General features: G+C 55.3%; 1 protein-coding gene across 9 annotated transcripts in view; it reads left to right on the plus strand.

The window, feature by feature from the left end:
- The first annotated feature begins 677 nt into the window (after positions 1–677).
- Positions 678–18,185, plus strand: part of ABLIM2 (actin binding LIM protein family member 2) — a 144,371-nt gene continuing 126,863 nt past the window's right edge. For 2 of the 9 annotated variants that reach the window (XM_064365538.1, XM_064365531.1), the window contains exons 1-3: positions 682–794; positions 5,844–5,987; positions 14,903–15,086. In XM_064365538.1, the coding sequence (XP_064221608.1) occupies position 794; positions 5,844–5,987; positions 14,903–15,086 (329 nt within the window). In that variant the 5' untranslated portion in view covers positions 682–793. Of the gene's footprint in view, positions 795–5,843; positions 5,988–14,902; positions 15,087–18,185 lie in introns of all 9 variants that reach the window. The other 7 variants (XM_064365515.1, XM_064365522.1, XM_064365532.1 and 4 more) reach the window with 5 other exon arrangements.

Genomic DNA, 18,185 nt, shown 5'->3' on the forward strand with positions numbered 1-18,185 from the left:
GGCTCCCATCCTGGCCTGCAGGTGGCAGAGCAGGAGTCCAGCCTGGAGGGGGAGGCAGGGGGATTTCCCGAGACAGCCGAGTCCCTTTGCTGTGAAGGTTATGTGCTAACGACACCAGCAATCATTCTTGTTATTCCCCCTGGGGTACCCAAGGCTGGGGTTTCATTATCACGAGAGATTAAATGCTGTCAGCCCCTGTGTGATGGATTCTTAGCACTTGAGTTTGTGTTTTATGTTATTATCACAGTTAGAGACTTGTTAAACCAAATTATTGGAGCCGATCTTGAAACTGCAGTGAAATGAAACTGCCACACTTATGGTTAGTTCTTTTTTAATTTTTTTTTTTTTTTTTTTTTTTTTTTTTGAGATAGGGTTTCACTCTGTCACCCAGGCTGGCGTGATCTTGGCTCACTGCGACCTCTGCCTCTAAGGTTCAAGCGATTCTCCTGCCTCAGCTGGGATTAGCTGGCATTACAGGTGTGCACCACCATACCCGACTACTTTTTGTATTTTTAGTAGAGACGGGGTTTTGCCATGTTGGCCACGCTGGTCTTGAACTCCTAACCTCAGCAGTCCACCTGCCTAGGCCTCCTAAAGTGTTGGGATTACAGGTGTGAGCCACCGAGCCCCGCCTAGAATTTTTAAATTTTTTAATGATTTTATTTCTCAGAGGATCTCTGGGTTTCTAGAAGAATCAGTGAGTTCCCGTGTGCTCCCCATCATCAGTGTCCCTGTGATTGACATCTTGCACTGCTGACGGCGTTTGTTAGAACTGTACCAACGTGGATGTGTTAGTAAGTGAAGTCCACACTTTACATTAGGGTCACTGTTCATGTTGTAGGTTCTGTGGGTTTGGACAAATGTACCGTGCCGTGGATCCACCTGTCACCCAGAGCAGCGTCACTGCCCTAAAAATGCCCTGTGCTCTGCTGGTCCCAGCCCTCGCCACCACTGATCCTTGTACTTCTTCTTAGTTTTGCCTTTTCCAACATGTCACATTAGAATCCTGCGGGACGTAACCTTTTCAGGCCGGCATCTTCCAGCCAGCCGTGTTCCCCGAGGGTTCCTCCATGCCTTCTCACAGTGTGATGGCACGCTTCTTTTGTCGCTGAATAATATTTCATCATCTGGATACACCACAGTTCGTCTATCCATTCACCTGCTGAAGGACAACCTGAAACTTCTCTTTTCAATGTAAAGCGCATGGCTTACTTTGGGCCAGGTTCTGGGGGACTGAGGAGAGCCTGGACCCTGCTTTCTCAGGGTTTTGCTGTTGCCTCCCTGGCCTCCTTGCGTGACCATCTTCAAAATTTGGCAGCTGCAGCCGGACAAGGAATGAACCCCCTTGGGAGGCAGGTGCACACCAATTTACCTACCTGTGGTCCCAGGGCTGGCAGGGCCAGCTGCCTGGAGGCAGGGGGGTCCTCACGGCATAGTATCTACCTCCCATGGCGAGAGACCAGTGCCTCTGCCACGACCCTGCAGCCCCAGGACACCCCGGAGGTGGCCCAGGTGGGTGAGGTTGGGGCCTCCAAGCAAGTCCACGCTCTTTGCAGCTCCCCCCAACCCCCCGCCACCTGACCAAGTATATTTCCAATCACCTGGAAACAGGAGATGTCAGGCCAGTGTTCTTGAAAATAACAATGGCAGTTGTGTATTGAGCACTTACTCTTTGCTGGGCTGGTTGCTATGGGAACCATAGCACCAGTTTGCCCATGGTCCTGGCATCCCTGGGGCCAGGTAACACAGAAGAGGATGGAGAGGCAGACACACACACAGACGGAAGGCCACAAGTTTCAGGGACTTACCTGGGGTCACAGCATGCACAGGCTGAGGCTGCCTCGGAGTCCACCTGACCCCACCGCCCGCACTGCTCCCGGGAATCTGAAGCTGATGCTTCTCTCAGGCTGGATTTGGGCCGGATTCCAGCAGCATGAACCCCGCCTTAGCGGATCACAAAGAGACTTGTGTGTGCTGTTCTCCGTGTTGCCAATAGATGAGAACATAAGAGTCTTGAAGGCCGCAGCCCCCACCCCTGTGAGCTCTGACTGAGCCTCAGATATGGACCAGGTGCGTCACACACACAGCAGCCTACAGGGGCCCCGGTGGCCTGAGCCACGTGTGGCCAAGAGAGGCACCGTATGAAGTTGAGTCCACAGTTCTAATCCTTGCTCTGCGCCAGGAGGCTTAGATTCCTGTCCAGAAAACCTTCACCTTCTGCCCCCTCCCCACCATCTTTATTAAATGATAGATGAAGTGGTTTCTGCAATGACTCTGCAGGCAAAAGGCATGTGGGACAAACCTGCTGTGGATTCAACCACAGTGAAAAAGTGGCCTCCAGCGGCTGCAGACTGAGCCCCCGGGGACCCTCGCTGGGCTCTGCCCTGTCCAGTTTGTAAAATTAGAGGCAGGGCTAGGGTGGTGCTAAGTTATTTTTCATGCTGTTCATCTGCTTGCCCATGTCTGCTTCCCTGGCTGACCCCTCTCCCTCGTCCCCAGACAGCTGACACCCACCACCCTTGGTCTGTTTGGAATCCCTGGCCTGGGAAGACCTGCTGCCCAGTGTGACCCAGGTTCCTCCTCTGTGCTGTCCCGTCACAGTTCCACCCATGGGCCGGAGAGGATGGGTGGCCAGATCAGTGGCTTCCGGGACGTGAGGTCCTGGGAATGGGTGGGGGCAGGGTGGCACTGGATGGGGAAATGGCCCCTCTGTCTGAGATGCAGTTGCTGGATTTTTACCAGGGGGATGAGGAGACCTTCCCGGCCCGGAGCTCAATCAGTGCTGGCGTTGAGCAATTGTGTAAATAGATGTGAGTGTGTGCGTCTGTGTGTGAATAAGCTTAGTCCTCACATGAAGGGTGGCAGGTGTATTCTGGGCCTGTGCCACATCCCTCAGCCCACCTATGGTTTCGACTGCAACCAGGTGGGCTGTGCGCCATCACCTGCAGGCTGCCCAGCCCTGGCACCTGCAGCGCCCCTGGCTCTGTGCCTCAGAAACTCACTCAGTCCAGATGCCAGGCAGCCCAGAAGAGGGGCTAGGAGTTCCGCCCTTGGAGCAGCTCTTGCACTTGGGGAACAGGCGGTGGGGGGACAGGCAGTGGGGGTCCAGTTTCCCGGCTTCCCTTCCTTCTGAGGGATGAGCTGGGGCACACCCCTCAGGGTTTCCTGGAGGGCCCCAAGCCGTGAGGCCCCCCTCCCACTCGGGGAGTGGCTCAATAACACACCTGCCACAGGCTTTCAGCTTCCTGGCTCCTCACTCCAACCTGGCACCTGGGACCCCCGAAATAGACCACCAATGCCCAGCCTTGTCTGAGACCGGCTTCAAGGGAAACTAGACCAAGACAGGAGGAGCTGGCATTAGAGTGCTGTGGAAATACCGGAAGACGTGAGGACAAGTGGACGCAACCTTCTCAGAGCTGCTGTGGCCAGGGAGTCGGCCACATGGGCAGGCAAGCAGTGGGGAAGCCTCCCAGGGGAAAGGACGGCTCCCGGCGAGCCCCCATGCAGGCTGTTGGCCTGAGGGGACTGCGGGCGGTGCCCGGAAGGGGGCATCTCATGTGACTGGTTAGGGAGTGCTTGGCTTTCTCTGAATGAGCCTAACTGGAAAGCAGGGGCACAAATGAGGACAGCTGTGAGTTGTGGGTCAAGTCCTGGCCACGTGGGACCAAGTTGTTGTTTGGCCTCCTGGCTGTCGAGGGAGAGCAGTGGCCTCCCTGTGGGTCTGCCACGCAGCTGGCTTCCCGGCTGGTGCCGAGGCCGGGCTCGCCTCCCTGGGCCGGCAGCTATGGGTGTGGTCTGAGCGCTGCCTTTCTCTGGGCCCAGCCGTTGTCCGTGTGTCCAGTCTCTGAATGAGATCGTTCAGGGTGAATTTGGCATGAGCAGAAGGCATGGGGCGCGGTGCTGGCCGAATGAAAGCCCGCCCTGGGCTGCTGCACTGGCTGTCACTCCAGATGAGGATGCAGAGAGGAGGGGCTCGGCGCCTCGGCCTCTGCATCCCCGCCTGTCTGATGGGTCGACCACTGCATTAGCTTCCCTGGCTTCCATAACAAGTGACCGCAAAGTGAACACAACACAAGTTTATTAGCTTACAATTCCAGAGGTCGCAGGGCCACCAGGTCTTGCTGGGCTAAAATCAAGGTATGAGAAGGGCTGGTTCCTTCTGGGAACTGAGGAGAATCCTCTCCTTGTGTTTTCTAGCTTCGGGAGGCACACACATTCCTTGGTTTGTGGCCCCTTCCTCCGCCTTCAAAGCCAGCAGCGTGTCATCTCCCCGACCTTCTTCCACAGTCACGTCTCCCTCTGGCCACAGTCGTAAAATGTTCTGATTTTAAGGGCCCTGTGATGATGTTGGACTCAGCTAGACCATCCAGATCATATCCCATCAAAGCCCTTAACTTACTCCCACCTGCAAGCCCCTGTCAGGGGTGTATGCACAGGTTCCGGGGATTCGCATGGGGACATCTTGGGGGCATTGTTCTGCCGAGCACAGCACTGGCCACAGAGCCTCCTGCCTGCCGCCTGTGCCTGCCCTGGGCTCTGGGTCGTCAGGCCCCCAGGCTGATTCACTCTCACAGGCCAGCACTTGCCAAGCCTCAGCTGCTCCTCTCCGCCAGCCCCCCAGGACCCACTGCCTGGGTTCTGCCCAGGTCCTGTGCGGCCAGCTCTGTGCCTGGCTGGGCTCCACACCCAGCTCCCACACCTCCATCTACCAACTCCTCCTCAAGCTTCAAAGTGATGCCCACCCGGCCGCCTGGTGGTCACTTTGCTCACCTGGCCATCCCTAATGGCCACGGGAGCCCCTCGAAGGGCAGGCCTGAGGCTTCTGTGCCGCGGCCCCTGTCCTGGATGCTGGTCTCTGTAGATGCTTTGGGAGAGTGGGGATGAGGGATGTGTCACCCTGCCTGGTCCCCGGGAGCCCCACAGTCAGGCTCTATGACCATCCATCCTGACATGTCCATCCAGCCGGCTACTCCTTAAACAGCCTGTACTGTGGTGGCTTTAAGGGGGATTTAAGGGAACAGCAGCAATATTCAGCTCTACGTCCCAGGACCCAGAGGAAATTTGAAGTGAGCTCCCCTGAGGACCATGGCTGCTGTACTTGCAGAAGAGTGGGTGCTGGTTCCTGCTGCTGAGCGTTACTGAGCTCACAGAGGGGTGCCTTGCCCCGAGACCCCAGAGGGCAAGGCTGTGCCAGGTGAAGGCAGCAGCAGTTGTATCATCTTTCAGGTGGAGGGGATGATGGCCTCAATGCCACAGGTGTGCGTGCAGATGGGGCCGGGACCCTCGCTGCATGGAGCTACTGGAAACAGGACCCACACTAGGGGTTGACCAGATGGCCTTAGCCCCCGGCCCCTCACCTCTGCATAATCTGACACCTGTGGGTCGCCAGGCAAAAGGAGAGGACAGACCGTCCCTGATGCTCTGCGAGCTTGTGCTGGTGGGCGTGGGGCTGCTGGGAGGGTCTGCTCTGCGTCCTCACACCCTGCTCTGCTCACCTTCATGCCTCACACATCCCTCCCCCCTTTATTTTTCAAGACAGAGTCTTGCTCTGTCACCCAGGCTGGAGTGCAATGCCGAGATCTTGGCACACTGCAACCTCCACGTCCCAAGCAATTCTCCTGCCTCAGCCTCCCAAGCAGCTGGGTTTACAGGCATCTGCCATCATGCCTAGTTAATTTTGGTAAATTTAGTAGAGACGGGGTTTCACCATGTTGGCCATATCTCGAACTCCTGACCTTGTGATCTGCCCTTCTCGGCCTCCCAAAGTGCTGGGATCACAGGCGTGAGCCACCGCGCAGGGCCATATCCACCCTTTAACACCACTCTTCTCTCTCTCCTGACAGTGTCGCAGCCCCAGGCTGCTCCCAGCCCCCTGGAGAAGTCGCCCAGCACAGCCATCCTGTGCAACACGTGTGGGAATGCGTGCAAGGGCGAGGTGCTGCGGGTGCAGAACAAGTACTTCCACATCAAGTGCTTCGTCTGCAAAGGTGAGCGACCCCGCCCCCCGGCAGCCTGGCCCCGCCCCCCGACAGCCTGGCACCCCCCCCCCCCCCCCCCCCACAGCGTGGCCCCTCAAACAGGCCTCCCAGCGGCAATCCCAGGTCCTCAGAGTGTCCCTGGGAAGCTCCGCTTAGGCCTGGGATATCGGAGAACACTCTAGGGACAGAGTCTTCATAGGACAGCGTGATCTTTTCAACATAGCCCTTGTCACTTGTGGGTGTGATGGAGAAATCGCCGGAGTGGGGAGGGTGAGGGGATGAGGGTCCCGGTCCCCAGGGGTGTCCTCGTGTGGCCGCACCCAGCCTCAGAGAATTCTGGTCCTGTGGCCAGAGCAAGGCGGCCACCTGGGCACCGTAGCGACGTAGGTAAATGGTCATGGTCAGCCGCACGAACTCAGCAGTGGGCAGAACACGGGACCTTTGCTGGACCACAGGCATGAGGGCGCCCCCACCCGAAGCAGCACCGAGCACATTACCATTATTCCAGATGAAAATCACTTCCATTTCTCTATGATTGTAAAACAATAATGTAAATAATCTACTAAATTCCAATAATACTGAAAAGATGAGGAAAAAGTAAAACAACAAAAAAATCACGCGAGGCCCCGCCAGCCCGGACGGCCGGCGCCAGAGTCTCCCTCCAGCCTGCTCTCCCTTCCTGTACAAAGATAGCGCACGTGCCGTTGCTAATTTTCTAAAAACAGATTAAAAACAGCACTGGGGGAAGGGATGTGCAAATCAAACCAGTTTGATGGCTGTTGACCCGAGGAGTTTGCAGTCTTAAAGGAATTGCATTAAGGACACTGCAAATCCCTGCTGTGGTGTGCGGCCCCGTCCATGCCTGCCTTCTGCAGGTTTGCTATGACAGCCCCCCGGACCATTTGGAGATTCACAATCCCTCAACCGTAACGACCCTCGGTGAACCCCAGTGCGCTGACGACTTGCTTTCTTCTGGGCAAAGAAAATTAGGAAATGTGCTACAGCAGATAATGCAGTGTCATGATTTTCGTCTGGCGGCCCCGTCCAATGGTTGCGGGCTGCACTCATCTGCTCCACAAAGGGTCTAGGAGGCCCCGCTGTGCGCCAGGCTCTGGAAAGTTCTAAAGACCAAGAAGGCGCAAGCTTTCGCTTGTTCGCTGTCTGGTGTTCACTGTTGCTGTCTGGTGAGGGAGATGATGATGGGTAAGGTGTGCGATACGATTTGAGAAGATGACTTTATAGTGAACACCAAGCACATGTGTGTAGGGGGTGCCCGAAGGGAGGGATTTAGAAGATGCCAGAGAGGACTTCGCAGGGGAGGTGCTGTGCTGGCTGGAACCTCCAGACAGTGGGGATCTGCCTGCCAGAAGCAAGGCCACTCCAGACACAGGGGAATCCTCCCGGCGCCAGCAGCCCGGTGGGGACATGTGACTGCGTCTCAGAGAGGGGGACACTGAGGTCTGGAGGCGCTGGGAGCTTGCCCGGGCCTGTCTGCAGCTCCTGGGTCAGGGTCTACCCTCCTGGGTTTCTGTGGAGACGCCTTGAGGGACTCCCGGGTGTTGGGGGAGCAGGAGGGCAGTGGGTGGTGTCTCCAGCCCTGCCCACCGGAGCGTGGCCATTGTCCACTTGTCCAGTTTGTGTGTGCAGGCGCCGCATAAAGACTGTGAGTGTAGAGTCCTGTTGCTTGGAAAGAAAACTTGAAAACCACCGGCCTAGACTGTCCCACTGCTAAAAGGGGAACATCCGAGAAACGACCCTGGCACTGCTGGCCCTGGAGGAGGCCAGAGTCCACAGCGAGGCCCATGGGGCCCTGCAGGGGGTCAGTGACTCAGGGAAGCTGCTGAGCCCAGCCAGCTCTCCACTGGCCCTGGGACCCCCAGGGGGCTGCACCATTTCCAGCAGGAGTGGGAGTGCCCTGGATCCCTTGGGCTGAGGCAGACCTCAGCCCCGCCCTTCAGAGATGCTGAGATTCTCCGTCCAAGGATGTGGGTGACTATCAGGGACATCACTGGGACCACTTGATGCCCCAAGAATCACCTGGCTCCGGAGGTCCCTTGTATATCTATAGCCTGGCTCGGCCCCCAGTGAACTCTCCCCACGGCACCCTGACGTCCCGGATACCCCATTACCACTGCCCTGACAAAGGCAGCAGGAAGCCGAGTCCTCATGTGGGGGTACCCAGGGACACCCCCAGGATGGCAGCTCTGGGGACTGCTTTGGAAGAATGATGACATGAACAACACACTCTGTGGCACATGTGGGGAAGGATTGTTTTCTGGGAGTGGGTGACAAGCTGTGGGTGTGAGCGTGTCTGGCCTTCAGCCTCACGCATTAATGTAAACAAGCAGACAGTCTGCCTTCCTGAGCCTCAGGATCCCCCTCAACTCCCCTAGGAGAAGGGGTGGCCGCCGCCCTGGCCTTTCTCTCCCTGCAGCTGGTGGATTTCCTGCTTTTCATTAGGGCTTTCCAGGGCATCGTGGGATTTGTCTGGTCTAATTTTTTCTCCATAAAGATACATTTGCCACATTTCTGAAAAGCAAACTCCATTAGAGGGCTCTTTTTAAAAGCCTATTTTAAAAGACAAAGGGGAAGCTTACACTTTATTTGAAAGGATTTCTGTAAGCACAGACCTTGGGCATGCATCAGATCCCAGAGTCAAGTTCATTACCTCCTGTGACCCAGGGGCTTCATGGGTGGTGGGGGCTGTCCCGGGTTCCCCTCCCCTGTCTCCTCCAGTGGATGTGGGAATAACCGTAACCTCTTCCTCGGCAGCTATAGGCGGTGGGACGAGACAGTGTCAATGGCAGGCTGGCCCAGGGCTGGGGACACGCCCTCCATCACCGAGATGATTAATGATTGTGGGCTCCGGCAGTGGTAGGGTCTGAGGGCAGGCCCAGTGCCAAGATCCAGCACATACACCCACAGCCAGTCAGAGTCTCACTCTGTGCCAGGCACCTGTGCCAGGCCTGTTGGCTCTGCAGATACAGCAGCCAGGGCAGTGGCCACCCCTTCCCCTAGGAAAGCTCTGCCTTCGGTGCTGGGCCCTGTGCTTCTCCTGCTGGAGAGTAGCACGGAGTAGCTAAGATTTCCCTCACGCTTTCAAATGAAAGGCACTTGTTTAATGTAAGGACCGCACCGTCTTGGGTTAATCTCTCCAGGCTCTCCTGAGAATGCCGCTTATGAATCACTGAGGGTACTTTGGGATGAATGAAAAGAAGACCCAACTCATAAATATCCATCATGGACATTTATCACCTTAACATGAAGTCTGGAGGTAGACACACACCCCTGCCCCGGGGCTGGCTAATTAAACAACTCACCGGGGTCATCACAGATGCCCAAACACTCCCTCTCCCACACTGCACCCTGTGCACATCAGCAGTGCCTCTCCTCATGGTCTCAGATGGCTGCCGCTGCTCCAACATCACACCTCTCCTCATGGTCTCAGATGGCTGCGGCTGCTCCAACATCACACTCATGGCATGGCATCCAGCCTGGAGATGTGCGCAGGCAAAGGCCCTCTCCTTGCGTAACCCTCCCTCTCATCAGGGAGGAGAGCCCTTTCCCTGAAGTCCACCACAGACTCCTCATATGACTCACTGGCCAGAACTCTGTCAAACATTCACCCCCACTGGCAAAGAGGAATAGGAGGGGCGTGACTGACTGAGCCCAGCCATGGCCACCCTTGGTAGGCATGTCACCAGGTGAGCCAAAGCAGAGTCTGTTATCAGGGAAGACGATTGTGTCACAACGCAATTCTGATTCGAGAGGTCCCACTGTGTTGGGTTCCCATTACCCAGGCACTTACTTGTGCCTCAGTTTACCAGGGAAAATCTGTGAAAGAAATCGTGTGATTATCCCCTTGTCCACGGCTGCCCCAGGCTTGGGGATTCAAATTCCACCTCTGTCACCCACAGCTCATGTGGATCTTAGGCAGGTGTCTCAACCCAGGTTTTCTAAGTAAAAGTCATTTGACAACTATTTATTGAGCACCTACTATGTGCTAGGCACTGTTCAGGGTGTTTGGGAGGTAGCTGTGAACAAAACAGACATCCTGTCTTCACAGGGACCAGTTCTAATGCAAGGAGACAGACAATAAACACGATAAAGAATAAAGAAGCAAATTTCATCATGTGCTAGAAAGTGGTCCCTGCTAGGGAAGGAAAGATGCAAACTGGGTGGTCAGGGTGGGCCTCACGGAGGAGGTGATCTTCAGGCAAAGCCTACAAAGAGGTGAGGGAGTTAGTCATTCACTCATGTGAGGGAAGAGCGTTCCCACCAGAGGAACAGCCAGTGCAGAGCCTAAAGCAGGCAGGTTTGGGAACAGCAGGAGGCCCATGTGGCTGGAGCAGAATCACAAAGGGATAAGGAAGGCTGAGCCTCTACGTCCCTGTGAGGACCATGGCTTTGACGCCAGCGAGGAAGTGCAGAGGAGGGTCCTGCTCCGTCCTTATAGGTTTCCATGGATTGCTGGGCGCTCGTTAGTGAGGGAGGCCAGGACAGGAGTCAGATGGAGGCCAGAGGCAGGAGCAGGTGCCCAGGCTGGAGCTGACAGTGGTTGGGATGAGGGGTGTGAAGGTGTGTGATTCTGGATGCCTTTGAGATCCAGCTGGCCCTGTCCTTACCCTACAAATGCGAATACATGTTGAACATAAATACGTCAAACCCATAGCACAGAGTGCCTGGAGAAACTAATCTGGTTCACCGGGCCTTGGAAGGGTGGCTGAGTTCTGTGCTTTGGGAGTATGTTGTTTTAGCTGTGGTCTGTCGTCTCCCTCCTTGGAATGCCCAGGGACACTGCAGCAATGAAAAGATGAAGCCATACCCACATGTACCCTCGGGAAGGCAGGCATCTTCTGGTCCTGTTGGAAGCAGAACTGAGCAAGTCCACAATCTTAGCAGGAGCCCAGAAAATAGGCAGGGAGGGAAGGACACGTGTCCGGGAGGAGAGCCGTGAGCTGCGCGGGTAAGGCAGGTGGCATTGTCCCTGCGGACACTTCCATCTGGGACTATAAATAGCCACCTGTTCCAGGCAGGCTGGGAGGAATGAAGGAGTGGTGTGAGATGCCTGCACACGCGCTTCCGGAGCATTCCAGGCCTTTATGAGAAACAGCCATGGGCCTCCAGCCTCAAAGGGAAGCTCCAGACAGGTGGGCCTCAGCTCCAGCCCAGGGCACTCCTTGTTCCGCACAGCCTGAGACTCGCAGGGTGCCAGGAGTGTCGGGATCACATGGCAGGGTTGTGAAAGTCCCGGCAGGAGGAATCTCAGATGACAGCCGCCGTGTTGTTCACGGAAGGGGCCCCTGAGCCAGGCTGGGCCAAGACTCGGCACTGCGATGACCGGCCAGCCCTGGAGCCCTCGCCCAGGTTAAGGCTCACTCACGCCCCCGGGGTTCTCTGTTTTCTGTGTGTTTTGATGTGAATCGGCATCTCCTTCCACTCACCAATATAGAGAAATAGAGAGCAGCGGTGGACAGCACCCTGGATGGTTGCTGTTTGGATCTGGGTGTACATTCCTCCTGGTCTTCCCTTTGTCCGAGTCTCTTTAAAATTTGAAGGTGCCGTATGCCTGATTCGTTCACTTCAGTTAGTGTGTGGGCACTTTCCTCATTATATGCATTCTTCAACATTCATGTCAATATCCTCCCAAATTCCTTCAAGCGCACGCCCCACAGTAAACTCAGTCGTCACTGTTGCACTGGTGGGTGCTGACATCATTTCCAGCCAGACGCTGGGCTAATCGGCTTTTTAGACCTCATGCCACTGGCTTCTCACAGCCACCACGCGAGACTGGTATTGCTAACTCTATTCTACACACGAGGGCTCTGAGGTTCAGAGAGGGCAAGTAACTATGCCAAGGTCACACAGCTGGGAAATGGTAGGAGCAAGGACTCAAGCTCAGGCTGCCTGACACTAAAGCCCAGGCATCTATTTGTGACATCTATGACATTTTATTGTCCCCATAATGCAGGGAACTGTGGCAGTCATGGTCATTTCCTTGGGATGGATCCCAGGAGAGGTACTGCTGGGTCAAAGGGCGGCAACAGTTTTCACATTCCTTAGCGTCAGTGCCAAATGGTATTCCAGAAAGTGGTGCTGATTCACGTTTCTCCCCGCCTGCCCGCCACCGTCTCCTGCCTGTTTCTCGTAAATGACCGCAGCGTGTGCCCGAAGGATGGTGCTCCCATCCCCCCACCTGCCCTGCCTCCCCCCAGCGTCTGTGCTAATTTGATAAATTGCAAAATGCAATATAAGAACAATGTGTTGTGTCCATAAGGATTTCTAAAATGACCAGGGGACTTGAACGTTTTATTTTTAGCAGACAGAGGTCTGGGATCTAACTGCCTTGCGGTGACCTTGGCATACTCAGGACAGCTAGAATCTGACCAGCAACCTCCCAGATAATGGCTGGGGCTGGACATGCTCACTTGCCTGGTGCTTCTGGGAGTGGCCTCACGGCACTGGAGTGGGGTGCCGGAGCCACTGCCCCCGTTTCTCCTTCAAGCAACAGCCCACACCGTCTCATCTTTATGAAGAATAGAGAAATAGACAAATGCAGAGCGGTGAGAGCCATGAGTGCCGTGAGCCCGATCGCCGCCCAGCTGCTGCCTCGGTGCAGGCGGCATTGATATCAGAATGCTAGAACTCTCCAAAGTGAGGCCCCAGAGCCTCTGCTCCTCCACAGTCGGGATGCATTTGCTTGGTCCACCCTACGGTGCGAGATCAGACAAAGCGTTTTCACCCTCAGCCCAGATTTCATTCTGGGTTTTCGTGAGCCAGAACGTGCGTGCAGAGCACGGGTGCCCTGGCCCGAGGCTGAGGCCCACCTGTTTGGAGCTTCCCTTTGATGCTGGGAGCCCTTGGCTGTTTCTCATAAACACTCCAGAACACCTGGGAGGAGTGAGTGCAGGCATCTGACACCTTTCCCTCATCCCTCCCGGACCGCCCAGACTGGGTTTCATTCTGGGTTTTCATTCGCACATTGAGACGAAATTCAGAGTCAGCATCTCCGGCCATTACAGCAGCAGGCAGGGCCTCGACACTGGGCCAGGCAGGACTCAGGTCTTACGTCACACTGGCTCACAGGATGCTCTCTGTGCTGCCGTGTGCCCCTCTGAAATAGGTTCTGTGTTCTAGATGAGGACAAGGAGGCCCAGAGAGGTTAAGGAGCTGCCCAGGGGGACACAGCACACTATGTGGGTGGAGCTGGGATTCGAACCCGGGCAGCTCCGGCGTCTGGAATCTAAGCTGCTCGGTTTATGTCTCACCATATCAGAAGAGCGAACTTCTCTTTGGAGAAATGGAGACAGCTAAATCCCAGAATGAAAGCTTTCCAGCCACACTGGTGCGTCCAGCTGGTTTGCTCCTAGAGTGCCGTCAAGCGTTTTTTAGGCAGATATCGAGGGTCTTGCTTTGGCCTCGATATCCCACTGGATGCCCTCCAAACGTTAAAGGCGCCATATTTACAATATGCGGAAACAGCATCCTTTGCAAGCAGTTCACATGGTGATGAAAACTTTTAGATGTCAGCTTTAAATTGATGAGGGCAACATGGTTTCTCAAGGCCCCTCCTCGGTGGCTGGGAGCTGCATTGACACAGCAGGCAGGACCCAGCGCGGACCAGGCCAGTGGGGCTGGGGTGGCAGGGGCTTCTTCTGTGACTCCAGCAGGGAGGGCCTGGGCCAGCCGGGTTGGGGGAGGCTGTGGGCCGCTCCCTCTGAAACCATGCGTGGCTCCCACATTGCCCTGGCACTGGAGGGGAGCTTATGGGAGGAATGCACTCGTGTCTCAGGACGCAGACTGGGGGCCTCTGAGCTGGTGGTGACCAGCAGGTTGTCCTGAGGGGGGGTGTTCCCTTCCCCACCTGGCAGAGGTCCCTCACCCCTCCACGGAGCTCCGGGCTTCAGCGTCCTGGGGCGGGTGTCTGTTGGGAAAAGAGACGAAGAGCTTCCCTTTCAGGAATCCACAGGCCCTCTCCTCCTGCAGGGTCTGGCCGCGTCCATGCTGTGGGGAGACAGGCGTCGAGGGCCATGGGGACGTGGAGACACACGACTGGGGGAGGGGCCGGGAAGCCTCGGGGTGGACTGGAGGGACTGACCGCAAGGATCTGATCAGTCCTCCCAGGGACCTTCAGCCCCCAGCACAGAGTCTAGCACACAGTAGGTGACCAGGCATTAGCCCCTTCCTGATCTGGATGCCCAGTGCTGGAAACAGCCCACTGAGGACAGGAAGGGCTCAGGGGCCATCCCTGGTGGGGTCATGGAGGCTGGGGGCCCCCTAGTGAGGGTGGGAGGCTGCGCAGCCCCTCGGGGGAGACCGGCTCTTGTCCCGGTCAGCGCCCTTTTCCCAGCTTCTGTTAGGAAAGTCCACTCAATGCCAGACCAGGGGCCAGAGCTGGAGCCTGTCCCAGGAGCCCGGCCCCCGAGAGTCGAGCGAGCTGCCCAAAGCGTGTGCCGAGAGCTGCCCCGAGTGTGTGCCGAAGCTGCCCCCGAGCGTGTGCCGAAGCTGCCCCGAGCGTGTGCCGAGGGCGGCCCCGAGCGTGTGCCGACGCTGCTCCGAGCGTGTGCCGAAGCTGCTCCGAGCGTGTGCCGAGGGCTTCCCCGAGCGTGTGCCGACGCTGCTCCGAGCGTGTGCCGAAGCTGCTCCGAGCGTGTGCCGAGGGCTTCCCCGAGCGTGTGCCGAAGCTGCTCCGAGCGTGTGCCGAGGGCTTCCCCGAGCGTGTGCCGACGCTGCTCCGAGCGTGTGCCGAAGCTGCTCCGAGCGGGTGCCGAGGGCTGCCCCGAGCGTGTGCCAAAGCTGCCCTGAGCGTGTGCCGAGGCCTCAGGGCCCGTGTCAGGTGGTGGTGTGCTCGTGGAGGGGGGCCAGGGTGGGGACACAGAGATGGTTCCCTCTGCCGCTGACGCTGCCCCGCCCATCCTCCCCAGCATGTGGCTGCGACCTGGCAGAGGGCGGCTTCTTCGTGCGGCAGGGCGAGTACATCTGCACGCTGGACTACCAGAGGCTCTACGGCACCCGCTGCTTCAGCTGCGACCAGTTCATCGAGGGTGAGGTGGTGTCGGCGCTGGGCAAGACCTACCACCCCGACTGCTTCGTGTGCGCCGTGTGCCGGTGAGTGAGCGGCGCCCGGCAGCCGCCCCTGCCTCCCGGGCCTTTCTCCTTCCCACCCTCCCTTCCTTTCTTCTTCCCGCTCCCTCCTGTGACCCCCAACCTGGGCCCGCAGTCTGCACCCTCCTCTCACAGGGAGCTCTGCCAGGGTGGGCTGGGCTGCTCCTCTCTGGGTCTGCAGCCTGGCACCGAGCAAGCGTGCAGCGAGGGCTGGCTGCGGAGACGGGGTTGAGGCCAGTTCAAGACCAGCCTGTGTGACATAGCAAGCCCGTGCGTCCTGGGCTGGGCAGGGAGGCCCCTCAGGCAGCCTTCCCACGCGGTCCCTGCCTCCCCCGTCCCTCCGCAGCCCCCGACTGGTTCCACCCACAGGAAATGTTCTGTTTCCAGAAAACAAAGAATGAAAACATGAAAGCAGCGTGTTTTCTGTCCTGCACTCCCTGCCTCGCCACACCCAGCTTGCAGGGGCGTTTTCAATGTTGTTTCCAAAGCAGCTCCCTGTGGTTACAGCGTGTGCCCGAGACAGAAATGGAACCTTTATCATAGGATGCGAAGGACAGGAGGGGACCATGACAGGGAGTATTTCCAGGGAGAGAGACACTCTAGGGAGTGTGTCATCATGGCATGACCTGGGTCAGACCTCTCCCAGGAATTATCTGCCTGTTTGCTTTTTGTGTATGTAGCTTAGAGATGAGGGTTACCATGTCACAGTTGCTGTGAGATCGCCTCTGGTTACTCTATTATTTTGCAAATAATAACAGACAACCCTGGCCGTGTTGGAGTCACTGGGACTGGACTTGTCCGGCCACCGTCAACAACTAGGAAACTGAACAAAACATACGAAACAACCGTTTCCAGAACCTGGAGCTCAGAACTAGGAGGAGGAAACAGTGAGGCAAGGCCTGTGATCGCCCAGCTTTCTTCCTGGAGGCAGTTCCGGAAGGATAGCATGGCATTGGGGGCGAGACCCAAGGAGACCGTGGCATCGTCCTGAGCCAGGAGACAGTGACCAGAAAGGAAGGTGCAGCTGGAACGTGGTGGGCAGAATCCCAGAGGGGTGGGGGCACGGCAGAGCAAGAGTGCCCATCTACACAGGGCCTGGGAGTCTTTGACCACATATGAAGCCCTGTAGTCATAGAGGAATTTCACACAGTGGGGCAGAGAATGACCAGGTTGCTGCAAGCGAAACAATTCCTGGATTTGGGAAACAGCTGAGTCCTGTCCAGGGCAGAGATTCCTTGTTGAATGCCAGGGCATGCAGTGTGGACACCAAAGAGACAGGCCTTATCCAGAGGACAAAACAGCCCTGGAGTGAGGGCTACAGTGAACCTGCTCTACCAAAGTACAGCACGATCCTCAGAAAGATCATGCTGGCTGGGCACGGAGGCTCACACCCATAATCCAGCACCTTGGGAGGCCAAGGTAGGAGGATCACTTGAGACCAGGATTGGGGACCAGCTTGGGAAACATAAAGAGACCCCATCTCTATTGTTTAAATTGATTTTTTTTGAAGTCATACTGATCTGCAAATAAACTGCCTGCCAGAGCAAAGCCCAACACTTTTCACGAGATTTTTAAAAATCCAGCATACAACAACATAAAATTTATAAGTGTTAAATAGCCAATCAAAAATTGCTAGTGACGGCTGGGCATGGCAGCTCATGCCTGTAATCCGTCCACTTTGGGAGGCCAAGATGGGAGGATCACTTGAGGCTGGGAGTTCAAGATCAACCTGCATGACATAGCAAGACCCTGTCTGTACAAAAAATTTAAAAATTAGCCTGGCATGGTGGTGCATACCTGTAGTCCCAGGTACCTGAGAGGCTGAGTTGAAAGGATTGCTTGAGCCCAGGATTTTGAGGCTGCAGTGAGCTATGATTACATCACTGTTCTCCAGCCTGGGTAATAGAGCAAGACCCTGAAAAAAAAAGAAAGAAAGAAAGAGAGAGAGAGAAAGAAAAGAAAGAAGGAGAGAGAGGAAGAAAAGAAAGAAAAAGAAGGAAGGAAGGAAAGAGAAAGAAATTACTAGTTGTATTAGGTTGTTGCCAAAGTAATTGTGAATTTTGTCATTAAAAGTAATAGTAAAGGTTGGGCATAGTGGGTCGCACCTGTAATCCCAGCACTTTGGGAGCCTGAGGTGGGTGAATTGCTTGAGGTCAGGAGTTCAAGACTAGCCTGACTAACATGGTAAAACCCCATCTCTACTAAAAATACAAAAATTAGCTGGGTGTGGTGGCGCACGCCTGTAGTCCCAGCAACTTGGGAGACTGAGGCAGGAGAATTACTTGAACCTGGAAGGCAGATATTGCAGTGAGCCAACATCAGGCCACTGCACTCCAGCCTGGGCGACTGAGCAAGACTCCATCTCAAAAAAAAAAAAAAAAAAAAAATTAATAGTAAAAAGCAGCAACCTAATAAAAGGAAACTAGAAAATGTGACCCCAAGCCAGAAGAAAAGTCAGTAGCAGTAGGCCCAGAAATGACGGGAATGGTGAAATGAGCAGATAATGACTTTAAAATAGCTACTGTAAATATGTTTAAGTATTTTAAGGAAACATGAACATAAATAGGACAGTTATGGAAAATATAAAAAGAAACCACTGTATATCTGTAGAAATGAAAAATACAATGGCTGAAGTGGAAAATCTCCTGAAAGGAATTAGCAGTAGATTGGGTATTTCAGAAGAAAATGTCGGTAAACTTGAAGGCACAGCGAGAGGAAGAATTCGAACTTAAGCAGAGAAAAAAAGACTGAAAAGCACGAAAAGCAGCTCAGTGATCTGTGGGTGTAGATCCATTTCTCTATCTAGGTGGGTGGGGAAGACCAAAAAGTAGCTGAACATTTTGCAAATTGGGTGCAAACTGTAAACACATGGATCCAAGAACTTCAATAAACTTCAAGCAGAATAAACACATCAAAATCTACCAACTCTATCGTCATCAAATTGCTGAAAACCAGTGCTAAAAAGAAATCTTAAAAGCTGCAAGAGGAAAAAAAATTATTTACAGAGGAACAAACATATGACTCCAGACTTCTCATCAGGAGCTATGTATGCTAGAAGACAATAGAACTACACTTCTTAAACGCTGAAGGAAAAATACCTAT

The sequence above is a fragment of the Aotus nancymaae genome, unplaced genomic scaffold (assembly GCF_030222135.1).
Source record: "Aotus nancymaae isolate 86718 unplaced genomic scaffold, 86718_ANA_hifiasm-v0.15.2.pri h1tg000006l, whole genome shotgun sequence".
NCBI classification, from domain to species: domain Eukaryota; kingdom Metazoa; phylum Chordata; class Mammalia; order Primates; family Aotidae; genus Aotus; species Aotus nancymaae.